At 50.9% G+C, this 17,324-nt stretch overlaps 2 protein-coding genes across 4 annotated transcripts in view; one reads left to right on the top strand and one right to left on the bottom strand.

Moving 5' to 3' along the window:
• The window catches only part of SMTN (smoothelin), a 61,750-nt gene extending 57,467 nt beyond the window's left edge, over positions 1-4,283 (top strand). For 2 of the 3 annotated variants that reach the window (XR_015796674.1, XM_088143853.1), the window contains one exon: positions 2,142-2,281. Coding sequence is in view for 1 of the 3 variants with exons in the window: in XM_088143852.1 (XP_087999978.1) it covers positions 2,142-2,292 (151 nt within the window). In the remaining 2 variants the exon portion in view is untranslated. Of the gene's footprint in view, positions 1-2,141 lie in introns of all 3 variants that reach the window. The other variant, XM_088143852.1, reaches the window with a different exon arrangement.
• A 1,397-nt stretch (positions 4,284-5,680) lies between these two features.
• On the bottom strand, positions 5,681-13,856 carry SELENOM (selenoprotein M). The gene is made up of 5 exons (XM_088143856.1): positions 13,648-13,856; positions 11,803-11,838; positions 9,674-9,708; positions 8,010-8,088; positions 5,681-6,434 (listed from the first exon to the last, which is right to left on the bottom strand). The coding sequence occupies exons 1-5, from the start codon at positions 13,780-13,782 to the stop codon at positions 6,234-6,236; spliced, it is 486 nt and encodes a 161-aa protein (XP_087999982.1). The 5' UTR covers positions 13,783-13,856; the 3' UTR covers positions 5,681-6,233.
• Between the last annotated feature and the right edge of the window lie 3,468 nt (positions 13,857-17,324).

Here is a 17,324-nt window from a genome sequence, read left to right as displayed (position 1 = left end):
GGCTTTATAAGGGCAGCGTGGCTGGCTTGGAGCTCGCCCGGGTTTTTCCATCCCCACCACGGTCTCCAGGGGGGGCGTCCATCAACTCCCTGCCCTCCCTTGCCCTCCCTGCTTGGCTGCCTTTGCAGAAGCAAGTTGGGGACTGAATTCACCCTGTTGTCTTGGTTCCTAAATTCTAAATAGGCAGGGTCAGGCTAATTAGCACTTGGATGGGAGACCACCAGGAGATTTGAGGGCTGTCAGCTAGAGTGGGAAGAAGGCAACAGGGAATCACTTCTTGTACTCTTGTTGACAAACCACATTAGTGTCTTTTATCGGTGGGAAATTTGGTTTCAGTTTCCTCCACCACCCCGACCCTGCTGATTTAAATTACAAATTACAAATTCACTGAAAGGGTTTTTTTCCCATTCCCAGGAAATATTGTCAGTATAATCAGTTACGCTTTTTTAAAAAACACACAAATATCTCCAAGATTCAAACTGCTTTCAGAAGTACAAGTAATCCTCGCTTAGTGACCACAATTGGGATCAGCAACTCTGTCGCTAAGTCCCACAGTTGCTAAGTGAAAAATCACATGACCATGATGGACTTACAACCTCACTTCCCTTTGGTCATTAAGCAAGTCACCGCGGGTCCTTAAGCGAGACGTCACATGACTGCGGATTTCACTGCTGGCTTCTCCATTGACTGCTTGTCAGAAGGCGGTTGTGAAGCATGCAAATGGCAGTCATATGACCATGGAATGCTGCGACGGTCATAAATGCGAGGATTGATTGCAAAGCTGGCTGGGGTTTTTTTTTTACACTGTCATAACTTCGAACGGTTGCTAAACAAGGCAGTTGGTAAGCAAAGACTGCCTGTAATTGTTTGGGGTGCTCATTTTCTACCTCTTACCCTTGAGAATTTTCTTTGCCAGAGCCTTGAAAAACATTGTCTTTCCCAACCTAGAGCCCTGCAGGCAGCAGAACTCTGAGAATTCTCATGTTCTGGCTGGGGATTATGGGTTTAATCCCACTGGTCCCTTGTTTTGCCTTTTTCCCTTGACTGTTTTCCCCCTCTGAAGGCTAATCTTAAAAGGAGACTGATGGCTTCAAAACGATGACTTTAGGTCACCTGACAGCCTCACTGAGGACTAGAGGTTTGGCCATTTTGTAAGAGGTGCTTTGGCCCTAGTGCAGGATGCTGGGAGGGTTACCCGTGTTTTTTTGTGTGGGAGGATATCAGAGTGCGTGGCCCCTGATCTGCAAACACAGAGTGGTCTCTGCGGGTGGAAAGATGTTATTGGTTCTAAGAACACGCAATTAATATTTCCACCGTGTCTATCGGAATCCTCCTTAACAAGTGCCATTAAATGCACTGAGGCCACAAATAGCCACTCGCGTGGAGCGGATCAGGATGGCGGAGACAGTGTTAACTGGGGGAGTGGAGCCGTGATGTCTCCGTAGAGTGCGGTCCCGATCCTGCAGGGAAGGTGGGAGGCCTGGAAGTTGGGGGTTATTTCTGATGTGCATGTTTATCCTCCCCCTGTTCATCCTCAGGACTGCCCTGCAGGTTGGGCTAAGCAGAACCATGCGGTGTGTTAAGGTACTACCGTGGTTCTTCAGCGGAATTCATTCATTCATTCATCCCCCTGCCTCTGATTTCGGGCAGGAATTGGAAAAAACAAGGGTCGGGGGGAGAACCAGTCCCCATTTTTAACTTGGGAAGTTTGGTCTCCCCCACAGTGGCTTCTCAGGCCACTGGTCTGCTGCCCGGCCCCCAGCCCCAGCCCCCCGAGGACCTCCTGGCTGAAATCCCTGGTCCAGCGTCTCTCGGGGCCCGCTTTGCCCATCGCATGAAGCTGCAGCGCGGCTCCTTCCGTTGTGGTTTCGCCTTGCGATGCGAGCCGCGCCAGACTCCGGCCCGGACTCTGGCCCGTCCTCTCGTTCCAAGCCCCGCTGGGCAGATTCCCTGCAGTGGGTCAAACCAACCTGGGCTTAGCGCAGCTGGGGAGCCCCACCGAGGGTGGCTCATTCACCCAGCCCTGGGGGAGCAAGCCGAGGCTCGGGGCACGGTGGCGGGTGGGCGGGCCAGCGCAAGGGGGTGCCAGGCACCGCGGGCTGTTCGGTGGCCGGATCAAGCCTGTCCCTTGGCCGTTGCAGGATGCTCGTGGACTGCGTTCCCCTGGTGGACGTGGAGGACATGATGATCATGGGGAAGCGCCCCGATGCCAAGTGTGTCTTCACCTACGTGCAGTCCCTCTACAACCACCTGCGGCGTCACGAGCTCCAGCTACGGCAGTCACGCTTCTAGCCTCCCCCCGCCCGGGGCCTGCCTCTTTGGGGAGAGCCCCGCCTCCAGACGCCGAGGGGGCAGCAGAGGAGGGCGGCGGCTTCCCCCCCAGTCCCTGCACCCGCCCCCTCTCTTGCCTACGGAGAACCTCTTCTGTGGGGGGCAGCTCCCCCCCCACTTGCAGCAGGCTGGCAGTTGGCAGGTCAAGGAGCCCGCGCAGCCCGGCGAGGCTGCCCCGCCCCGGAAAGGGACGGAAGGCTGGGCTGCCATTCTGCGCCACGCGTGCTTTTATGCCAAGGTGGTCTTGCGTGTTGCCTGTAAGTTATTCCGTGTTTTTAAAAAAGCCTGTTGTAGCTTTCACAGAGGCCCCGGTGCAGCCGCCCGATGGCGGGCGCTCCTGAGATTTCTTTCCCTGCAGCCTCGTGCCTTTAATCGCCCTTTAATCCAGAGGGGCAGCAAATCACAATGCTTGATGCGGCAGGAGCGAGAAGAGGTGGGAGTTATCCTATTTACTGCGTTTAATTAAACCCAGTTGGAATGAAATTTGTCGTCCCCCCCCCCCCGAGTTGTGCCCCTGTTGCTCAGTGCCACCTGGAGATCTGGCTTGGCACGTGGCTGGCGTAGCCGCTGCGGTTTCACGCCGTCTCGAATTACGAAGAAAGCCAGGAATCACAGAAAGCAGCAGCAGCAGCAGCAGCTCCTTAATTAGGGTTGGGGTCGTTCTTCTCCCCGTCTCCCTCTTCCAAAGAAAATCTTTGTCCAGCCTGGCATTGTTTGACACTGGCGGGTTTAGGCACCATGCTGGAGGATGTGGGTTGGGGGTCTGGGGCTCTCCTGCTATTACCCAGGCAAGAACCACCGCCAGAGTTTTGCTGCCAAGATCCAGACAGCCACCCGACGGTGCCCATGAGGTGCCAAACTCTGCCCCTTTGCTGCCACCACCTTTTGCAGTCCAGCCTAATCTTAGCAGGCTGAGGGACCCAAGCCATCCTGTTAAACCAGAATATGATTTGTTTGGGTGTTGCTTGCAACCTGTGTATATTAGCTTAGGCTTAATGTGTTGTGTGAACCCGAGCACTGGCGGGCAGTAGCTGTCCCGCATTTCTGGGAAGGCCTTTTCCCTGCCCTCTCTGGAGCTGTGGAGGGTTCCAGTTGGATTTCCACAGAGGCTTTTCCCCTCTCCCCTTTTCCTGGGGACCCCACCACCCCCACTGAAGGAAGGCCACGCTGGAGGCCGCGCGTAGGGCTCGCTTGGGGCGGCGGGGCGTCCTCCTGCGTTAGTCCCGTCCTCCCTTCGGCCTTTGTGGTCCAAACCTATAACTGATAGCAGTGTGTTTCTTGTATGCTCAAAACCTTTTGCACGCCTTTTGTCACAGAGAAAGCTTGCCTCTGGCTGTGAATGTGGAATGTGGGAAGGAGGCGGGGCGGTGGTGCTCCTGACGCCCCCCCCCGTCCCCAAAGAGCTTGCTTCGGTCTTGAGGAATGGAGCCTCGGGGGCTCGTGCGGAGATGGCGGACTCTCTTGGCTCACAAGAAAAGGCTGAAAGGGGGACATTTCTTAAAGACACAGCCCTGCCACGGGACGGGAGGCGCTCTGCACTGGCTCAGGGAGGCTCTTTCCACTGGCGTTTCCCACCAACAGACGTTACCCAAGATGCTGCTCGGTTCCATCAGGCTGCTGAGGGGTTGCGTGTGCCCGCCAGCCCAGCAGAGCGTCGGCCAACTCCCCGACCGAGGAGGACTGAGACAGGGAGTCTGACTCCCAAGCATCCTCTGCGCAGCAGCCCCCTCCGTGGGTTCCCGCTGGGCTGCTCTGTCCTTCCAGCGTCCACCGTGGGCTGCTCTGCCCCTGCTTCCTCAAGGGACGCATAATGGGCAGGCCGGCTTTGGGGGAGGGGGGTGGACACAGGACAGTGGATTGTGCCCCTCTGCCCTCCCTCTGGGATTGTACCCCTTCTCACACCAGCACAAGAGTGTATCAGCACCAGCGAGACAATAAACGTTTGGATAGCTGTTCCTGCCTCTGGTTTCTGCCTTCTTCTCTCCAACACGCCTCCCTCCGCTCTTTGGGTTCAGCTCTGCCAACGGGCTGATGCCCTGTCCCCAGATCGCCACCAGAAGGGCACGCCTGGGGCTCTCTGAACGGTCCTGCAGGCCGCTTCAGCCTGTTGCACAACATATTGTCGGAAGGGGGTGAGAGCCGTTGATACCCAAAAAGGTTCCTCACCACAGGCAGCCTTGTGTGAAACAGTGACAAAAATGCCATGCTTCCCTCTGGCACCGCTACCTGCAACCTTAAGTGGTCGATAATAAACTGGCCCTTGTTAAAATGCTTGAATTTGCTTCCCGAAACCTGCTGTCCTCGTTTTCTGCAACCCCTATCCTCTGTGGGGAGCAGAGCTAATGAATACATGATGTGGACATGCTCCTGGTTGGGGAAGATGGGGATTGCAGTCCATGGGAGGAGCAGGAGATCTCTTCATTCCCAGCAACAATCCATCTGTGCACTCACTCGCAGGCAGGAGGAAGGTTGGGAATCGGGCATGGTTTCTAGGCAAGGCCCACAGTTCACACTTGGGCACTCCTCTCCGTGGCCTTGTGCTCACCCCAGCTAGATCATGCAAGGTCCGGCCTGGTTCCTCCAGATGCAACTCCCAGAACATCCAGCCTGTTGTGTCTTATCTGGCAGGCACGTTTAGGACGTTCTCATTAACCTCAGGCCTTCCAGGTCCTTCTGGAGTCCTCCACTCCCTTCGTTGCATCATCACAACGTAAAGCAGGACTTGGCCACTTAATTCGCCAAACACTAAACCACCATATGGGTCATCTGTGGCTTACTATAATGCATCAATTGGGATGTTGCTCAGTGCCGGGTATGGCCCAGGTTGCCAACTTGTGTCCTCCAACATGGAGATGCCCCCGCACCCTAAAATGCTAACCCCCCGATAACTTCATTGAACAAGAAAGAAATATAGCATCAATTAAAAGATAGGCTAACTTTCAACACGATTGGGGCTTATTTTTATCAGCACTAATGGTAGTTTGGTCACCTTTAGCTTCTCTCTTTCCACCCAATGAAAGTGTTTTAAAAGGCTAGAAATGTAAAATGAGAATACAGAACATCATGCTTACTGAACATGCTTCTATAGATCCCCCGGCAACTCAGCCTATGCTATGCCAACCAAACTAGGAGGGCACTATCTCAAGTTAATTCCTGCAAGCCTGCTCAGTTTTAACGTTGCCGCCCCCCAGCTCTAACTTCTAACCAGCTTCTGTGGAAGAAAAAAGGGATACCAAACGTGGGTGTAACGCACACAAACACACCCTCCCTGTGGTACTCCCGATCAAGCAGTAAAATTCAGCAAGGACTCTCAGCTGTCAAGTCTGCAAACAGTGACTCACACTCTCCATTTGCTGGACGAAGGCAGCTTTATTGTAACTAACCGAAACGGATTCGGGTTCGGCGACCTGCTCCCCGACGTGCTGCGCTCCCAGCCCGGTAGGACGTGTCTATCCACCCTCGGCAGCAACAGCTTTCTGCGGAGGGCTTCATCCTGTCCCACTCAGCTGAGGCGCGGCTGCAGGGGAAAGTGCCAGCCGTGCCAGCCGTTCTTGGAATGAAGGGCAGAATCACAGCTGTGTGGACTTGAGGCTTCTTCCGGTCCATTTCTTCCGTGTTCTCTCTGCATGGATAGGCCTGGGGTTGCATGTACGGCTGCCTTTATTTTGTACCTTCTCTGTCTGCCGGTAGCAAGTTCTCTCCCTCGAGCGAAAGTCTGCAGCCCTTGTGTCTTCCTTGAATATTAATCCCTCTTGTGGCACAATTCAACCTTGCATGAGCCACAACAGATCTTCTCTATGTAGCTGCAGGTCATCTCTATAGATGGATATTTCAAGCGCCCTCGGGCTTCCCATTCTTTCCAACATGCGCCCCTCTCGAACGCCAGCAGAGCGTGCCAAATTCTATAGATCTGGACCCCCTGCCCCCTTTCTCTCCGTTGCACGTTCGCTCTTGGCTTCTTCCGCCCCCGCTGGCAGAGACTTGGCGGGCGCCAAGTGGAACTCCTCGGGAACAGGGGAATCTGGTTTCTCTTTCCGGTAGAATCCCAATTCTTGCACCAGCTTGTTTATCTCAACCCGGCTCATGTCACTCAATGGGATTCTCTGCAAATTAAAAGCAAATCATTCGGACTGGTATCCTCCGGCCACAAACGGCGGCAAGACAGCTGGATTAGCTCCAGACGACACTCGGACGAGAAGCATTTTATCCTGCTTCTGCACGTGCCGAAGCATTACCTATTTCTGCATATTTGGAAGTGGATTCTGGGGAAAAAGGCCACTTTGAGGCTGTAGCATCTTGGCGCTTCAAGAGTATCTGGCGGGCACCTTCACAAAATGGCTGCCCACTCAGAAGAAGGACTGTCCCACCAGAATGCCCCCTCCTACCCCAGCAGGGCTTTTTGGCCCTGGCATGGCGCTGTGATTTGCTGCAAGGCCGCTTCCTGATTTATTTATTTTTTTTCAATTAAAGATTTTTTTTAAAAAGGGAGCAGCAGAGGAGGTATCTAGAGAAAGTGGCAGCGGCGGCTGCTTCTTCCTCTAGAGGGAAAAATAAGGATTTGGGGGGGGTCATTTATTTCACAATTGTTTTATAGGCTATTGAGCCCCCCCCCCGCTCTGTAACAGCTGTTTCACTCAGACCTTGTTTCCAAGCTTACTGCCAAAGCATTCAACAGCTTTGCAGCTGAAATCAAACAAAACTGGGCTGTTGGACTTGGCACATCAATGTAGTCGTGGCATATTCAGCCCATGGTGCTCTGTTCCCTACTGAACACCCGAGCAACTGAATAACAGCCTTCAGGTACAACTTCAGCAGCTTTTATTTTCTGCTATGCCTCGGGCTACGCTGGAGAGTCCTTCGGGGTCATTTTCACTGCACTTTCTATGGGTGTGCATTGTTGGTACGCAAAATGGGTGGAAATCGTGCCATCTTTATTTCTCGATGGAACTGAAGGGGTTTGGGGAGCCCTGGGGATTGCGACAGAAGCAAGCTATAGGCTCCCTTGCTCTGTTAATTATCACCCCTTGTGAAGCTCTTGCGCTGTTGATTGGGAACTTCCTGTGCAAAAGCAGTGGTGGTCTTCCCTCCCTATCCAGACTGAAACCACGCTTTCTCTTACGTGCACAAAGTTAAGTGTCCATGATACAAATGGTCTAACGCTTTAATCTACCCACACCATCTTAGTCAGTTCAGATCTGATCCCTCCACACACAACGCTGTACCGTAAGGGCAAAGTCCCTAAACCTGAACAATCTTTGCGTACTGGAAAGGATGATGCCCACCATGAAGAGGAAGGTTTGGATGGCGTTGGGGAAATTTCCCCAAACTGTCCAAGTACAGAATACTAGGGAAAGAAAGCAAAATAGGCACCTGTGTCTACAAGTGCCACCCCGGGGGAAGCGGGGGGACAAGGCAAAGAGCGGAGATGGCCCAGGCAATTAGGAGGGAAGGGTAAAGCTACAGAGGCCCCTGTAGAAAGGCCCAAGTGGCACTATGGAACTACACCACCACGCTTCATTGCAGCACCCATGAGCTTAGTTAACAGAAACTACATGCACCACTGAGAGCTGCGTGGCACGTCTTGCCGAGTAAAAATCTGACTGATAAAGACTGTTCAAAGTCTCATGACTAAAGTGGCTGGCAATAAATATAAAAGATATAAAATAATTCCCTCTCACCTGGAGCTCTTCATATTTATGGTTGAGCAGTACGAGTTCAGGGTCCGATCCAGGCAGGTGCTTCATGGCCAAGTTGTGGCTAAGACGGTGCGTTAAGGAGCCGGATCTGCTGCTGGAAGAGAGGGCCCCGTCTTCCCCACCTCAGCTGCTGCTCTCTGCACTACCTCAGAGAGGGGTACTGGTTAAGCCCCCTGCCCAGCAGCCTTCAGCTCCCTTTCTGATGTCTGGAGGGATCTGAAGAGCAAACTGGTGCTTTAAAGCACCCACCTCGGCCTTGTTTGGCCCATCAGGCTGACATTTCCCATTTGGATAGCTCAGAAAGTAGTTCGGCCCCACCACTGGCCATGCCCCCTTCCAGCCCCAGAGCCTTTCTCTTTTTTAGGGGTGGCCCCCATAGCTGGGCTGATGCCAACCTCTCCTATTTAATTTTCCAGGGCAGAGTTAGGAAGCTTATTCAAGGACTCCCTCCCTCCAGCGGTGACGTTCTTGCAAATGATTGACCCACCAAGGCAAAGTCTTGAAACAGAAGAGGATGCCCAGAGGCGAGGAGGATGGACTTAGTTACAGTGGTGATGGGTGCACCACTGGGAGGCCTGAAAGACCAAGTTAGGACAGATCGTCCTGGAGAAGGTCTATGTGCTAAGGGTTGACACCGATTGGATGTCATGTAATTATCACCACCAAGGCAAAGTCTAAGACTTCTGTCCCAGGTTCCAATAAGGTCTGTGGCTCCAACTAGCAAGAAAATTCTCTAGAATCAGGAAGGGGCCCTTATAGTCCTCTAGGTCTTGATGAACTCAAGTCCCAAAACCTTGGCCAGCATGGTAAATGTTGAAGGATGCTGGGGGCTGTAGTTCAGCTTCCTGCCTCACGAGATCAACCCTTTTCATCTCCAAGGATCCCTTTGGTTCCCCATAATCAGTGGCCCCTAAAAAACACCAAGACTGTGTTTGCACGGCAACACACGAAAAAGCTTATCCAAGGTTCAAACTAAGCTAGTACAGGACGCAAGAGGAATTCAGGCTCACAAGTGAACCAAGGGAGCATGGTGTGAATGCAGCTGCAAAGGCCAGAGTCTGGGGCTCTTCAGAACCGGCACTCTTAGGCAATGCCTCTGACCTGCTTTCAGGCTGCCCAAGCTAGTGGCCATCCACACCCATTAACTCTGTGCCAGGTAAAAGAGCATCTCCTTTTGTCTACCTGAACCTGCCAAGCTGTTTCACCGGATGGTTCCAAGAAACACCCGCTGGGATCGGTGGCATGCTGTGCAAATGCCATGATTTGCTTGAGACGCGGAGGCCCTCAAGCGCATAAGGGCACATTCATACGCATGTCATCCTTTGCTTCCCTGTGTGGACACATGTGCTGGAATTCAGGAACTCAGTGGCTTCTGTTTTTTCAGCACAGCCTTTCCTGGACCTGCCTCCCAACATATTCAGTCTACAACTTCCCAGGTCCCAGCCAGTGGCTGGAGTTTTGCAAAGCATCCCATCACACACGAAGGTGTGCAGAAGGCTCCAGATAGATACGCAGGAAGAGCCTCTGCTTGACGGACAGCGCAGCCCCATTTGGGGAAGGGAGGCCGAGTCCCAGTAGCAGGTGAACCCAGCAGGAGCAGGAGCCTGTGTGAAATCTCTCCCTTCTGCAGGGTCTGCAAAGGATACTACAGAGGCAGGTCCTCAGTAATAAAGGCCTTTACCTAGAAAAAAGGAAGAATCAGCCATTACAGGGGGATTTAAAAGGGGCTCAGCAGCCGCGCGATTCAATGAACGGGGAGCCCGGAAGAGAGCGGTTGCCTTATGGAGAGTCTGAATCGTCAAAACAGTAGCCTTCTGCCCAAAAGCCACTACAGTCTTAGCAGTCCGATCCCACCTACGCCTCTCCAGAGGTCAGCCCCATGGGGCTCAGCAAGGCTTGCTTATAACGCTGACATTCCACAACGGGAAGGATTAAAGGCAGTCAAGGCAGAAGGGGAGCAAGGAGAAATGATGTGAAAACGGGCCACAACAGATCACTTTTAGGGCTGTTGCTGCTTTGAAAATCCTATGGAAGAAGTTGATTTGAACTCTGGGCAGCACCCATCTCCCTGTCATGAAAGCAGCCCTATTTTTTCAGTTTTTTTCCACAAGGCCAAAAGCGGAAGAAAGCCGCTCTTTAAAGCGAACAAGACTTTTAAAGCAGCTGCATCCTTTTTCAGTTGGGCTGCTGAAGGGAAGAGCAGAGAGGTGCTGTGTTCATGCTAAGTCCCAAATGCTTGTTCTGAATAATCTCTGAAGCGTGCACAGCTCTTCAGACAAAGGTGTGTTGCACTAGGGGAGAAGAGCGAGGTGCCCTGCATGCAATAAAGCTAGGCTTCTCTTGGTTTTAATAAGAGAATGCAGTTTCAAAAAGGAAATTCAACATACATCACAAAGATAAATCAAGCCACAGAGGTTATTTTTAGGCACCAAGAAATTGACTAGGTAGATTTTGAAACTGAGCAGGTGTTTTCATAATATTGTACCCTGAACTTTATAACTAAAGATGGGAGAGGCACCCAATCTCCCCGAGCTGATCGATGGGCACAAAAAGACTGATTGTTCTTTTAAACAAGCAAACGCACAAGAGTACAGGGATGATGGTTTGAAGCCATATATGTCGGCAGACAGAAACCTGGACTAAACAAAATAACCATGATGGCAACTGGTGGATTGTAAATGGCCCAAATGTGCTTTGGCACCTTTTCTTTCCCCCAGAGTTTAATTTTATTTATTTAATACAGTGCGGAGATTGCCCGACTCCTAATGACTTTGGACAGCTTATGGGAAAAAATGACAATTATCAGAAAGGGAAGATTGTAAGTGTCCCAAAGACAAATTCTGTCTCACAACAAGCCACCCTACGGGGGCTCAACCACCATGCCCCCCAAGGCCTGGGGGAGCAACTGAGCTTTCAGTGACTTTCTGAACATCGTCAGGGTGAGGGCCACACACACTTCTGGGGCACGCTGTTCCAGAGGGCAGGCATTACAGCAGGGAAAGCAGTGCCCTCTTGGAGTTCTCCAGTGCGGGGCTTGTACTCATGTTGCAAACACAGCAGGTAGGGTGCTCGCTATCTGTCTACTTGGCAGTAAGGACATGTTGCAAACCCGCCCCCACCCACCACCCCCGAGGCTCCCACTCCAAGGGAGCGAAAGACCTGGAGCTACCGAAGGGCGAAGGAGAGGAGTGAAAGTCCGGGGTATACTCTTAATGGGAAATAAAGGCAGAGAATGTATACGGCAGGTTTTCTAGACAAGAGCAAGGAGTTTTGCACAGACCTGAAAGCTGGTGTAACTGTGCAAATGCTGAGTGAGATCCAATGGGAAGCAATTTCACAGCAGCATTTTTGGCAGAAGTGAGCAAATGGAGGAGCAACAGAACGCCAACGAGAAGGAAGCAGAAAGGCAGACGATCTTTCAGGGGAACTGGCATCTTGACCAAAGATGGCAAGGAAGGGACGGATCGTGCCATGCTACAGAAAGGAAAGGAGCCATGTGGAATGACCAGAAGAGGGAGAGAAAGATTAAAGCTAAAGCTCAGGGCTTGTCCGGTGGGGACACTGCTGTGGGTGCGGATGGAGAAACTTTAGGGAAAAAGTTTCAGAGTGTGCTCCCGACGACCAGTTAAGGAAGCCAGGGACCCTCGCTGGTGCCTGACGCTCCGGTAATCCTACGCAGAGCTCTCAGTGGCTCAGATCTGCTAACCCCCAGGTATTCCAGTGGGGAAGGAGATGGTCCTGGGGAAAAGGAGAGCGGATCCGGAGAGCTGCTTACCTCTGTCAGGCGATTCAGACGTCATCCTCCACAGCTCTGGGGGGAAGAGAGCACACCGCCATGAAAAGCATATCTCTAAGACCGTCTGCGAGGATGGTCCAGTTAAACTGGTTTGGTTAGCTTAGGGACTTCTAGAGAGCGTCATTTGTTGCTCTAAACTCCAGCGCTCCCCAGCAAGGCCCCCTCCGCCTCCTCTCTAATTCCTCTTCCACTTCCCAAGACCAGGCACCGGTGCCTCTGGATCCTCACAAACAGTTCACGGTCTTTTGTAATTCCCCGTTGCCAGCCGGAAGCAGGCAGCCTCCGCGCCTCCAAGCGCCATTGTCCAACATGACTAATAGCCGGACTATTAACAGATCTAATTAGTGGGAAAGCGCAAGACGAAGAAGACGCCTTTCCTTTCAGATTTCCCAGCTGAAGCAGCTAGAATTGGTTTTGAGATTGGAGTGCCTATAACTCCATGAATGAATGGATGGATGAAGTATCTTGAGTTGACCTATCCATCTGGTGCGTGCCTTATTTCAGCTCCTCCATGGGGTTCCCACTGTCCTCCCCATTTCATGGGGGAAGCCACCCCGTCTACCACACACACACACACACACACACATTGTTTCTGCCCTCTCCTCTGCTTTGAATACAGTTCCTCTCTGACTCTGGGCAGGTTCAGATGACACGCTAAACTAAAATGTGATTTGTTTGTTTATGGTTAGTGTTGTGCCAACCGAAGTAACTGGGTTTAGTTAATAAATCATGCTTAACAAGCCACAGCTTAGCCTGTTGTGGGAACCCGGCTTTCCTACGGGTTGCAAGAGAAAACCTCAACCCGCAGCAAACCTTATTACTGGTTACTCAGACTGAAACAGCCCAGCGACAAGAACCCTACAGTGAACAACAATTACAACAACAGCAGCAAAAGTAATTGCTGCAATTTTTAGAAACCCCTTGAGGAAATTATGCAATTTGCAGGCAATTGATTTCTTGTGTTGTGTTTAGGCGCCCGGGCCAAGGCCAAGCCAACTGCTTGCCTCTGCGAAAGCAGCCCGGGAGCCATTCCCAGCTAGCTGGCCTCCAGAAGCAGAGGGCCCACATTCCCCAAATCCCAGGGCAAGCCGGGGGCCTGGGGGTGCTGGATGCCCCCGACACGAGGTCCTTCTGGAGTTGAAGGCCCTGGATCCAAGGCCCCCTCCTCCCATTCGCCCACAACGACGGCCCTGTGGGGCAGGGCGGGCCAAGCCATCCTGGGAGCTTCGTGGCTGCGAGGGGACTAGCGCCTGGGTGTCCCGGCCCCGTCCGGCCCCTTCGCCCCAGGACCGCCCTGGCTGCGTTTGCGCAACAGACTTAAAAAGGCCAGTTAGAAACTGAGCGACCCCATTCCCACCCGCGAAGCTGATGGTGGGACCTTGCTCAGCCTGGCGTGGGAACCTGGCCTGTGGGGTTCGTTCATAAACTCAGCCTGCTGGGTAAACTGGGAAACGGACTAGGTCAGAGACCGGGTCAGCCCCCGGGCAGACCTTGCCCGTCCTTGCAGACTTTCCATCCCCGCCTTCTCCAACCCGGCGCCCTCCCAGAGGGGTCCTACTCCCACCATCGCCCTCCCGGCTGTCCGGGTGGCTGGCGTCGAAGTCCAGCCCCCCCGGGGGCGCCCGCTTGAAGGAGGGTCGCCGTCCTCCGCGCGCTCCTGGCGGCGCTGCCCCCTCGCCCTCTGCCCCCCCCGCGCTGCAGCCCTGCGGGGGAGGCCGGGCGGGCTCGTCAGACCCCCAGCAGGCGACGGCGAGCCCGCCGCTCCCCTCCCCGCTCTGGGAACTCTGCACGCGCCCCGCCGCCGCCGCCCGCCGCGCAGCCTACCTCCACCTTCCCCCGCGCCAGCCCCTCCAGGCGGCTCCAGTCGACCTCGACGGCGCGCAGCGGCCCCGCGGCCGAGAGCAGCAGCAGCAGCAGCAGCAGCAGCGGCCCCGCCGCCCGGCCCCGCGCCCGCCCCATCGAGCAGCACCGAGCCGCGAGCGCTTCGCTTCTGCGGAGCTGCCGCTGCCACGTCAGGCCGGGCGGCGCTCCGAAGCGGACCCGCCCGGGGTGGATCCGAGGCGGGGCCGGCCATCCCGCGCCCGCCCCCGCCCCGTCCCCGGCCGGGGCCCGCGGACCGCCGCCCCCTGGCGCCCAGGTGCGGCCGGGGCGGGGCTCCGGCGCCGCTGGCTGCTGCCGCGGGTGGGGCGCCCGGCCCGCGAGCCCCCGCGCCCGAGGGCAACTCGGGGATCCCCGGCCCGGCCCGCCGCGCCGCGCCGCGCCGCGCTGCGCTCCGGAGGTCCCGGGCCCTCTGCTCCGCGCTGGGCGGGAGGGCGGCTCGGCCACCCCCCGTCGCGCCCCACCCTCGGCTGGGATGGGCAGCCCGGGGGCGTGGGGGGGCTGCCCGGGTTAGCGGTCGTGCGCCCCGCTCAACGGAGCACCCTTAACAGCGAGCCTAACAGGGCAGCGAGAGGGGCACCGAGTGCCCGGCGTTGGCAAGGCACGTTTGCCTTTTCTTAATACAGAGACATATCGTTTTATTAAAGATTTTTTTAAAAGGTAAAAAACGAATGCAGACTATATTTTCTTTTTCTCACTTTCTGTTAAAAGAAGAAGAAAGAAATCAAAGAGGGGGCTAAAAGGGCAAGAAAGGGGAAAAAAGTAAAAGAAAAATAGAAAAGGAAGAAAAAAGATACAAAGAAGCCGCGTCCGATCTTCTTTACAGCAGTTGTAAGTACAATTATAAATTTACCTCTTTCTCTAAGGTTACAACATGACTCTCTTCTTTCTATAATCTATCCTGTCTAATCGTCAAAACCATGAATCGTAAGTTCATTTTTTGTGTTTCATACAAAAAGTCTATAAGGGGCTTCCAGCCAGCAGTAAACATAGATATTGTCTTTTCTCTGATCAAATAAGTCAATGAATGAATGAATTAAATTTATATGCCGCCCATCTCCCCAGAAGGCGACTCTGGGTGGCGCACAATTAAAATCCAAAACAGTAAAAACAATAAAAATATAAATATCCATATTAAAATTAACTAATAACAATTCTGTATAAAAAGACTATATAAAATTCAAAATTAGCCATCTCAGTAAGTTCCATCATCTTCACCAACCATTCCTCCATTGTGGGTAGTGCCAAACCTTCCCATTTTTGTCCATATAATAATCTCACTGCAGTTATTATATACAAAAACAAGTTCCATGCCTTTTTTTCCAATTGTTTGTCCCTCAGTCCCAAAAGACTTCTAGTCTCAATCGTATATTAATCTTTAAAATCCTCTGAATCAGTGTATGTATTTAAATCCAGAATTTTCTAGCTTTTTTGCACGTCCACCAAGCATTTTAAAATGTCCCTTCTTGTTATTTGTATTTCCAAAATAAATTTGAAGTGCCTTAATACATTCTAGACAATTTCTCTGGTGACATATACCAATAAATGTATATTGGTACATCATTTTATAAAAATTCTCTTTAAGATTATAACAAGGTAAATTTCAATCCTTTCAGCCATATATTTTCCCATTGTTCCATCTGTATATTATAACCAACATTCTTAGCCCACTTTATCATACATTCTGTCACTTGTTCATCTTCTGTTTTGAATTTCAATAAACGTTTATACATTTTAGCAATTACTTGTTCATTTGTACACAATTCTGTTTCAAACTCAGTTTACAATGTTCAAAACCATAATTTCTTTTGTCTACTTTAAATCTTTCAGATAACTGTAAATAAGAGAACGATTGGCAACTCTATCCTTCTGCCACCAGTTCTTCTCTTGATTTTATTTTACATTCCCCTTGACAAAATTCTAGTACCTTGTGATAAGTTAGCCATTTGTGTTTGCCAATTATTTCTCATCTATAAAATGCTTCTTGTGCTGAGATCCACAAACGTGTTTTCAGGCACAACCTGAGTTTGTATCTACTCCATAATCTCAGTATGGCACTTCTAACATAATGATTTTTTTAAACTTCACATTAACCTTGACATTATTGTACCACAAATATCCATGCCACCCAAATTTCAGGTTGTGTCCTTTTAACTCCAAAAGCCTTCTATTTTTCAGCAACACCCACTCTTTCATCCAAACCAAACAGCAAGCTGTAATTTCAAGTCAGGTAAACCCAATCCTCCTCTTTCCTTTGCATCCTGTAACACCTTATATGTAACTTGTGGTTTTTTCCCCATCACACACATTTAGATATATCCTTCTGCCACTGTTTAAATGGTGCATCAGTTGTCAAAACAAGTGAAACAAAAACATCATTTTAGGCAAGACATTCATTTTTATGATAGAAATTTTCCCCAGCAATGACAGTTGTAGTTTTTCCCATCTTAACCTATCTTTTTTTAACTTCATTCCATGTCTGAACATAATTATTTTGAAATAACATACAATTCATATTTGTCATAGTGATACACAGGTAGTCCTCGACTTATAACCACAATTGGGACCAGAATTTCCATTGCAAAGTGATGTGGTTGTTAAGTGAATCGTGCCTGATTTTACAATCTTTTTTGCAGCGGTTGTTAAGCGAATCATGTGGTTGTTAAGCAAATCTGGCTTCCCTCACGGACTTTGCTTGTCAGAAGCCCCCTGGGAAGGTTGCAAATAGCAATCACATGACTCTGGGATGCTGCAACTATTGTAGCACAAATTTTGATCACGTGACCTGCTGTGATGGTCATACATGCGAGGATCAGTCACAAATCACTTTTTTCAGCGCCGTTGTAACTAATGGTCGTTAAATGAATGGCCGTAAGTTGAAGACTACCTGTACCCAGATATGTTACCTCTCAATCTTAAAACCCATTTTATTAATCCATTCTGTTTGATCTCCTATTTTCATATTTTTTGTTAACATCTTCATCTTTTGTTTATTAATCTTGAAACGTGCTATGCACCAAATTCTTTTACTTTACCCATTAATATTTCAGTTCCCTTTAAAGGATCTTCCAGAACCAACACCAAGTTGTGTGCAAAAGCCCTTAACTTATAAGTCTCTTTTTAAATCTTTACTCCCACATCTTGTCTTATATCAATATTTCAAGAACCAAAATAAACAAGAGAGGAGACTGGGCATCCCTGTCTGTCTTGTTCCTTTTTGTATCTCACAGGGTTTTTTAAAATCTCCATTAACAATTATTTGTGCTTTCTGGGAAGAATAAATCAATCTTATCCATTTTATAAAGTTCTCTCCAAAATTCATATCTTCCAAAACCTTGAACAAGAAAACGTGTTCAAATTGTCAAAGGCCTTCTCTGCCTCTAAGAAAATCAACGCGGCTTGTTTTTCATTAGATATCTTGCTCCAAATATTCCAAAATGCCCAGCACGTTTCTAACCTTGTCCTTTAGCTGTCTTTTAGGTAAAAACCCACATTGATCCTCATGAATAAATTCTTGCAAAGTGATTTTCAGTCTATCAGCTAAAATGATTGTGAGCAACTTATAATCATTATTCAATAATCAGCCTATCGTTTCTTATCAGAGTCCAATCTTCTCCCTCTTT

The sequence above is a fragment of the Python bivittatus genome, unplaced genomic scaffold (genome assembly GCF_059951505.1).
Source record: "Python bivittatus isolate LINGU-HERP-01145 unplaced genomic scaffold, Pbiv_v1 ctg000390_np1212, whole genome shotgun sequence".
NCBI classification, from domain to species: domain Eukaryota; kingdom Metazoa; phylum Chordata; class Lepidosauria; order Squamata; family Pythonidae; genus Python; species Python bivittatus.
This window is presented reverse-complemented; position numbering and strand designations above follow the sequence as displayed.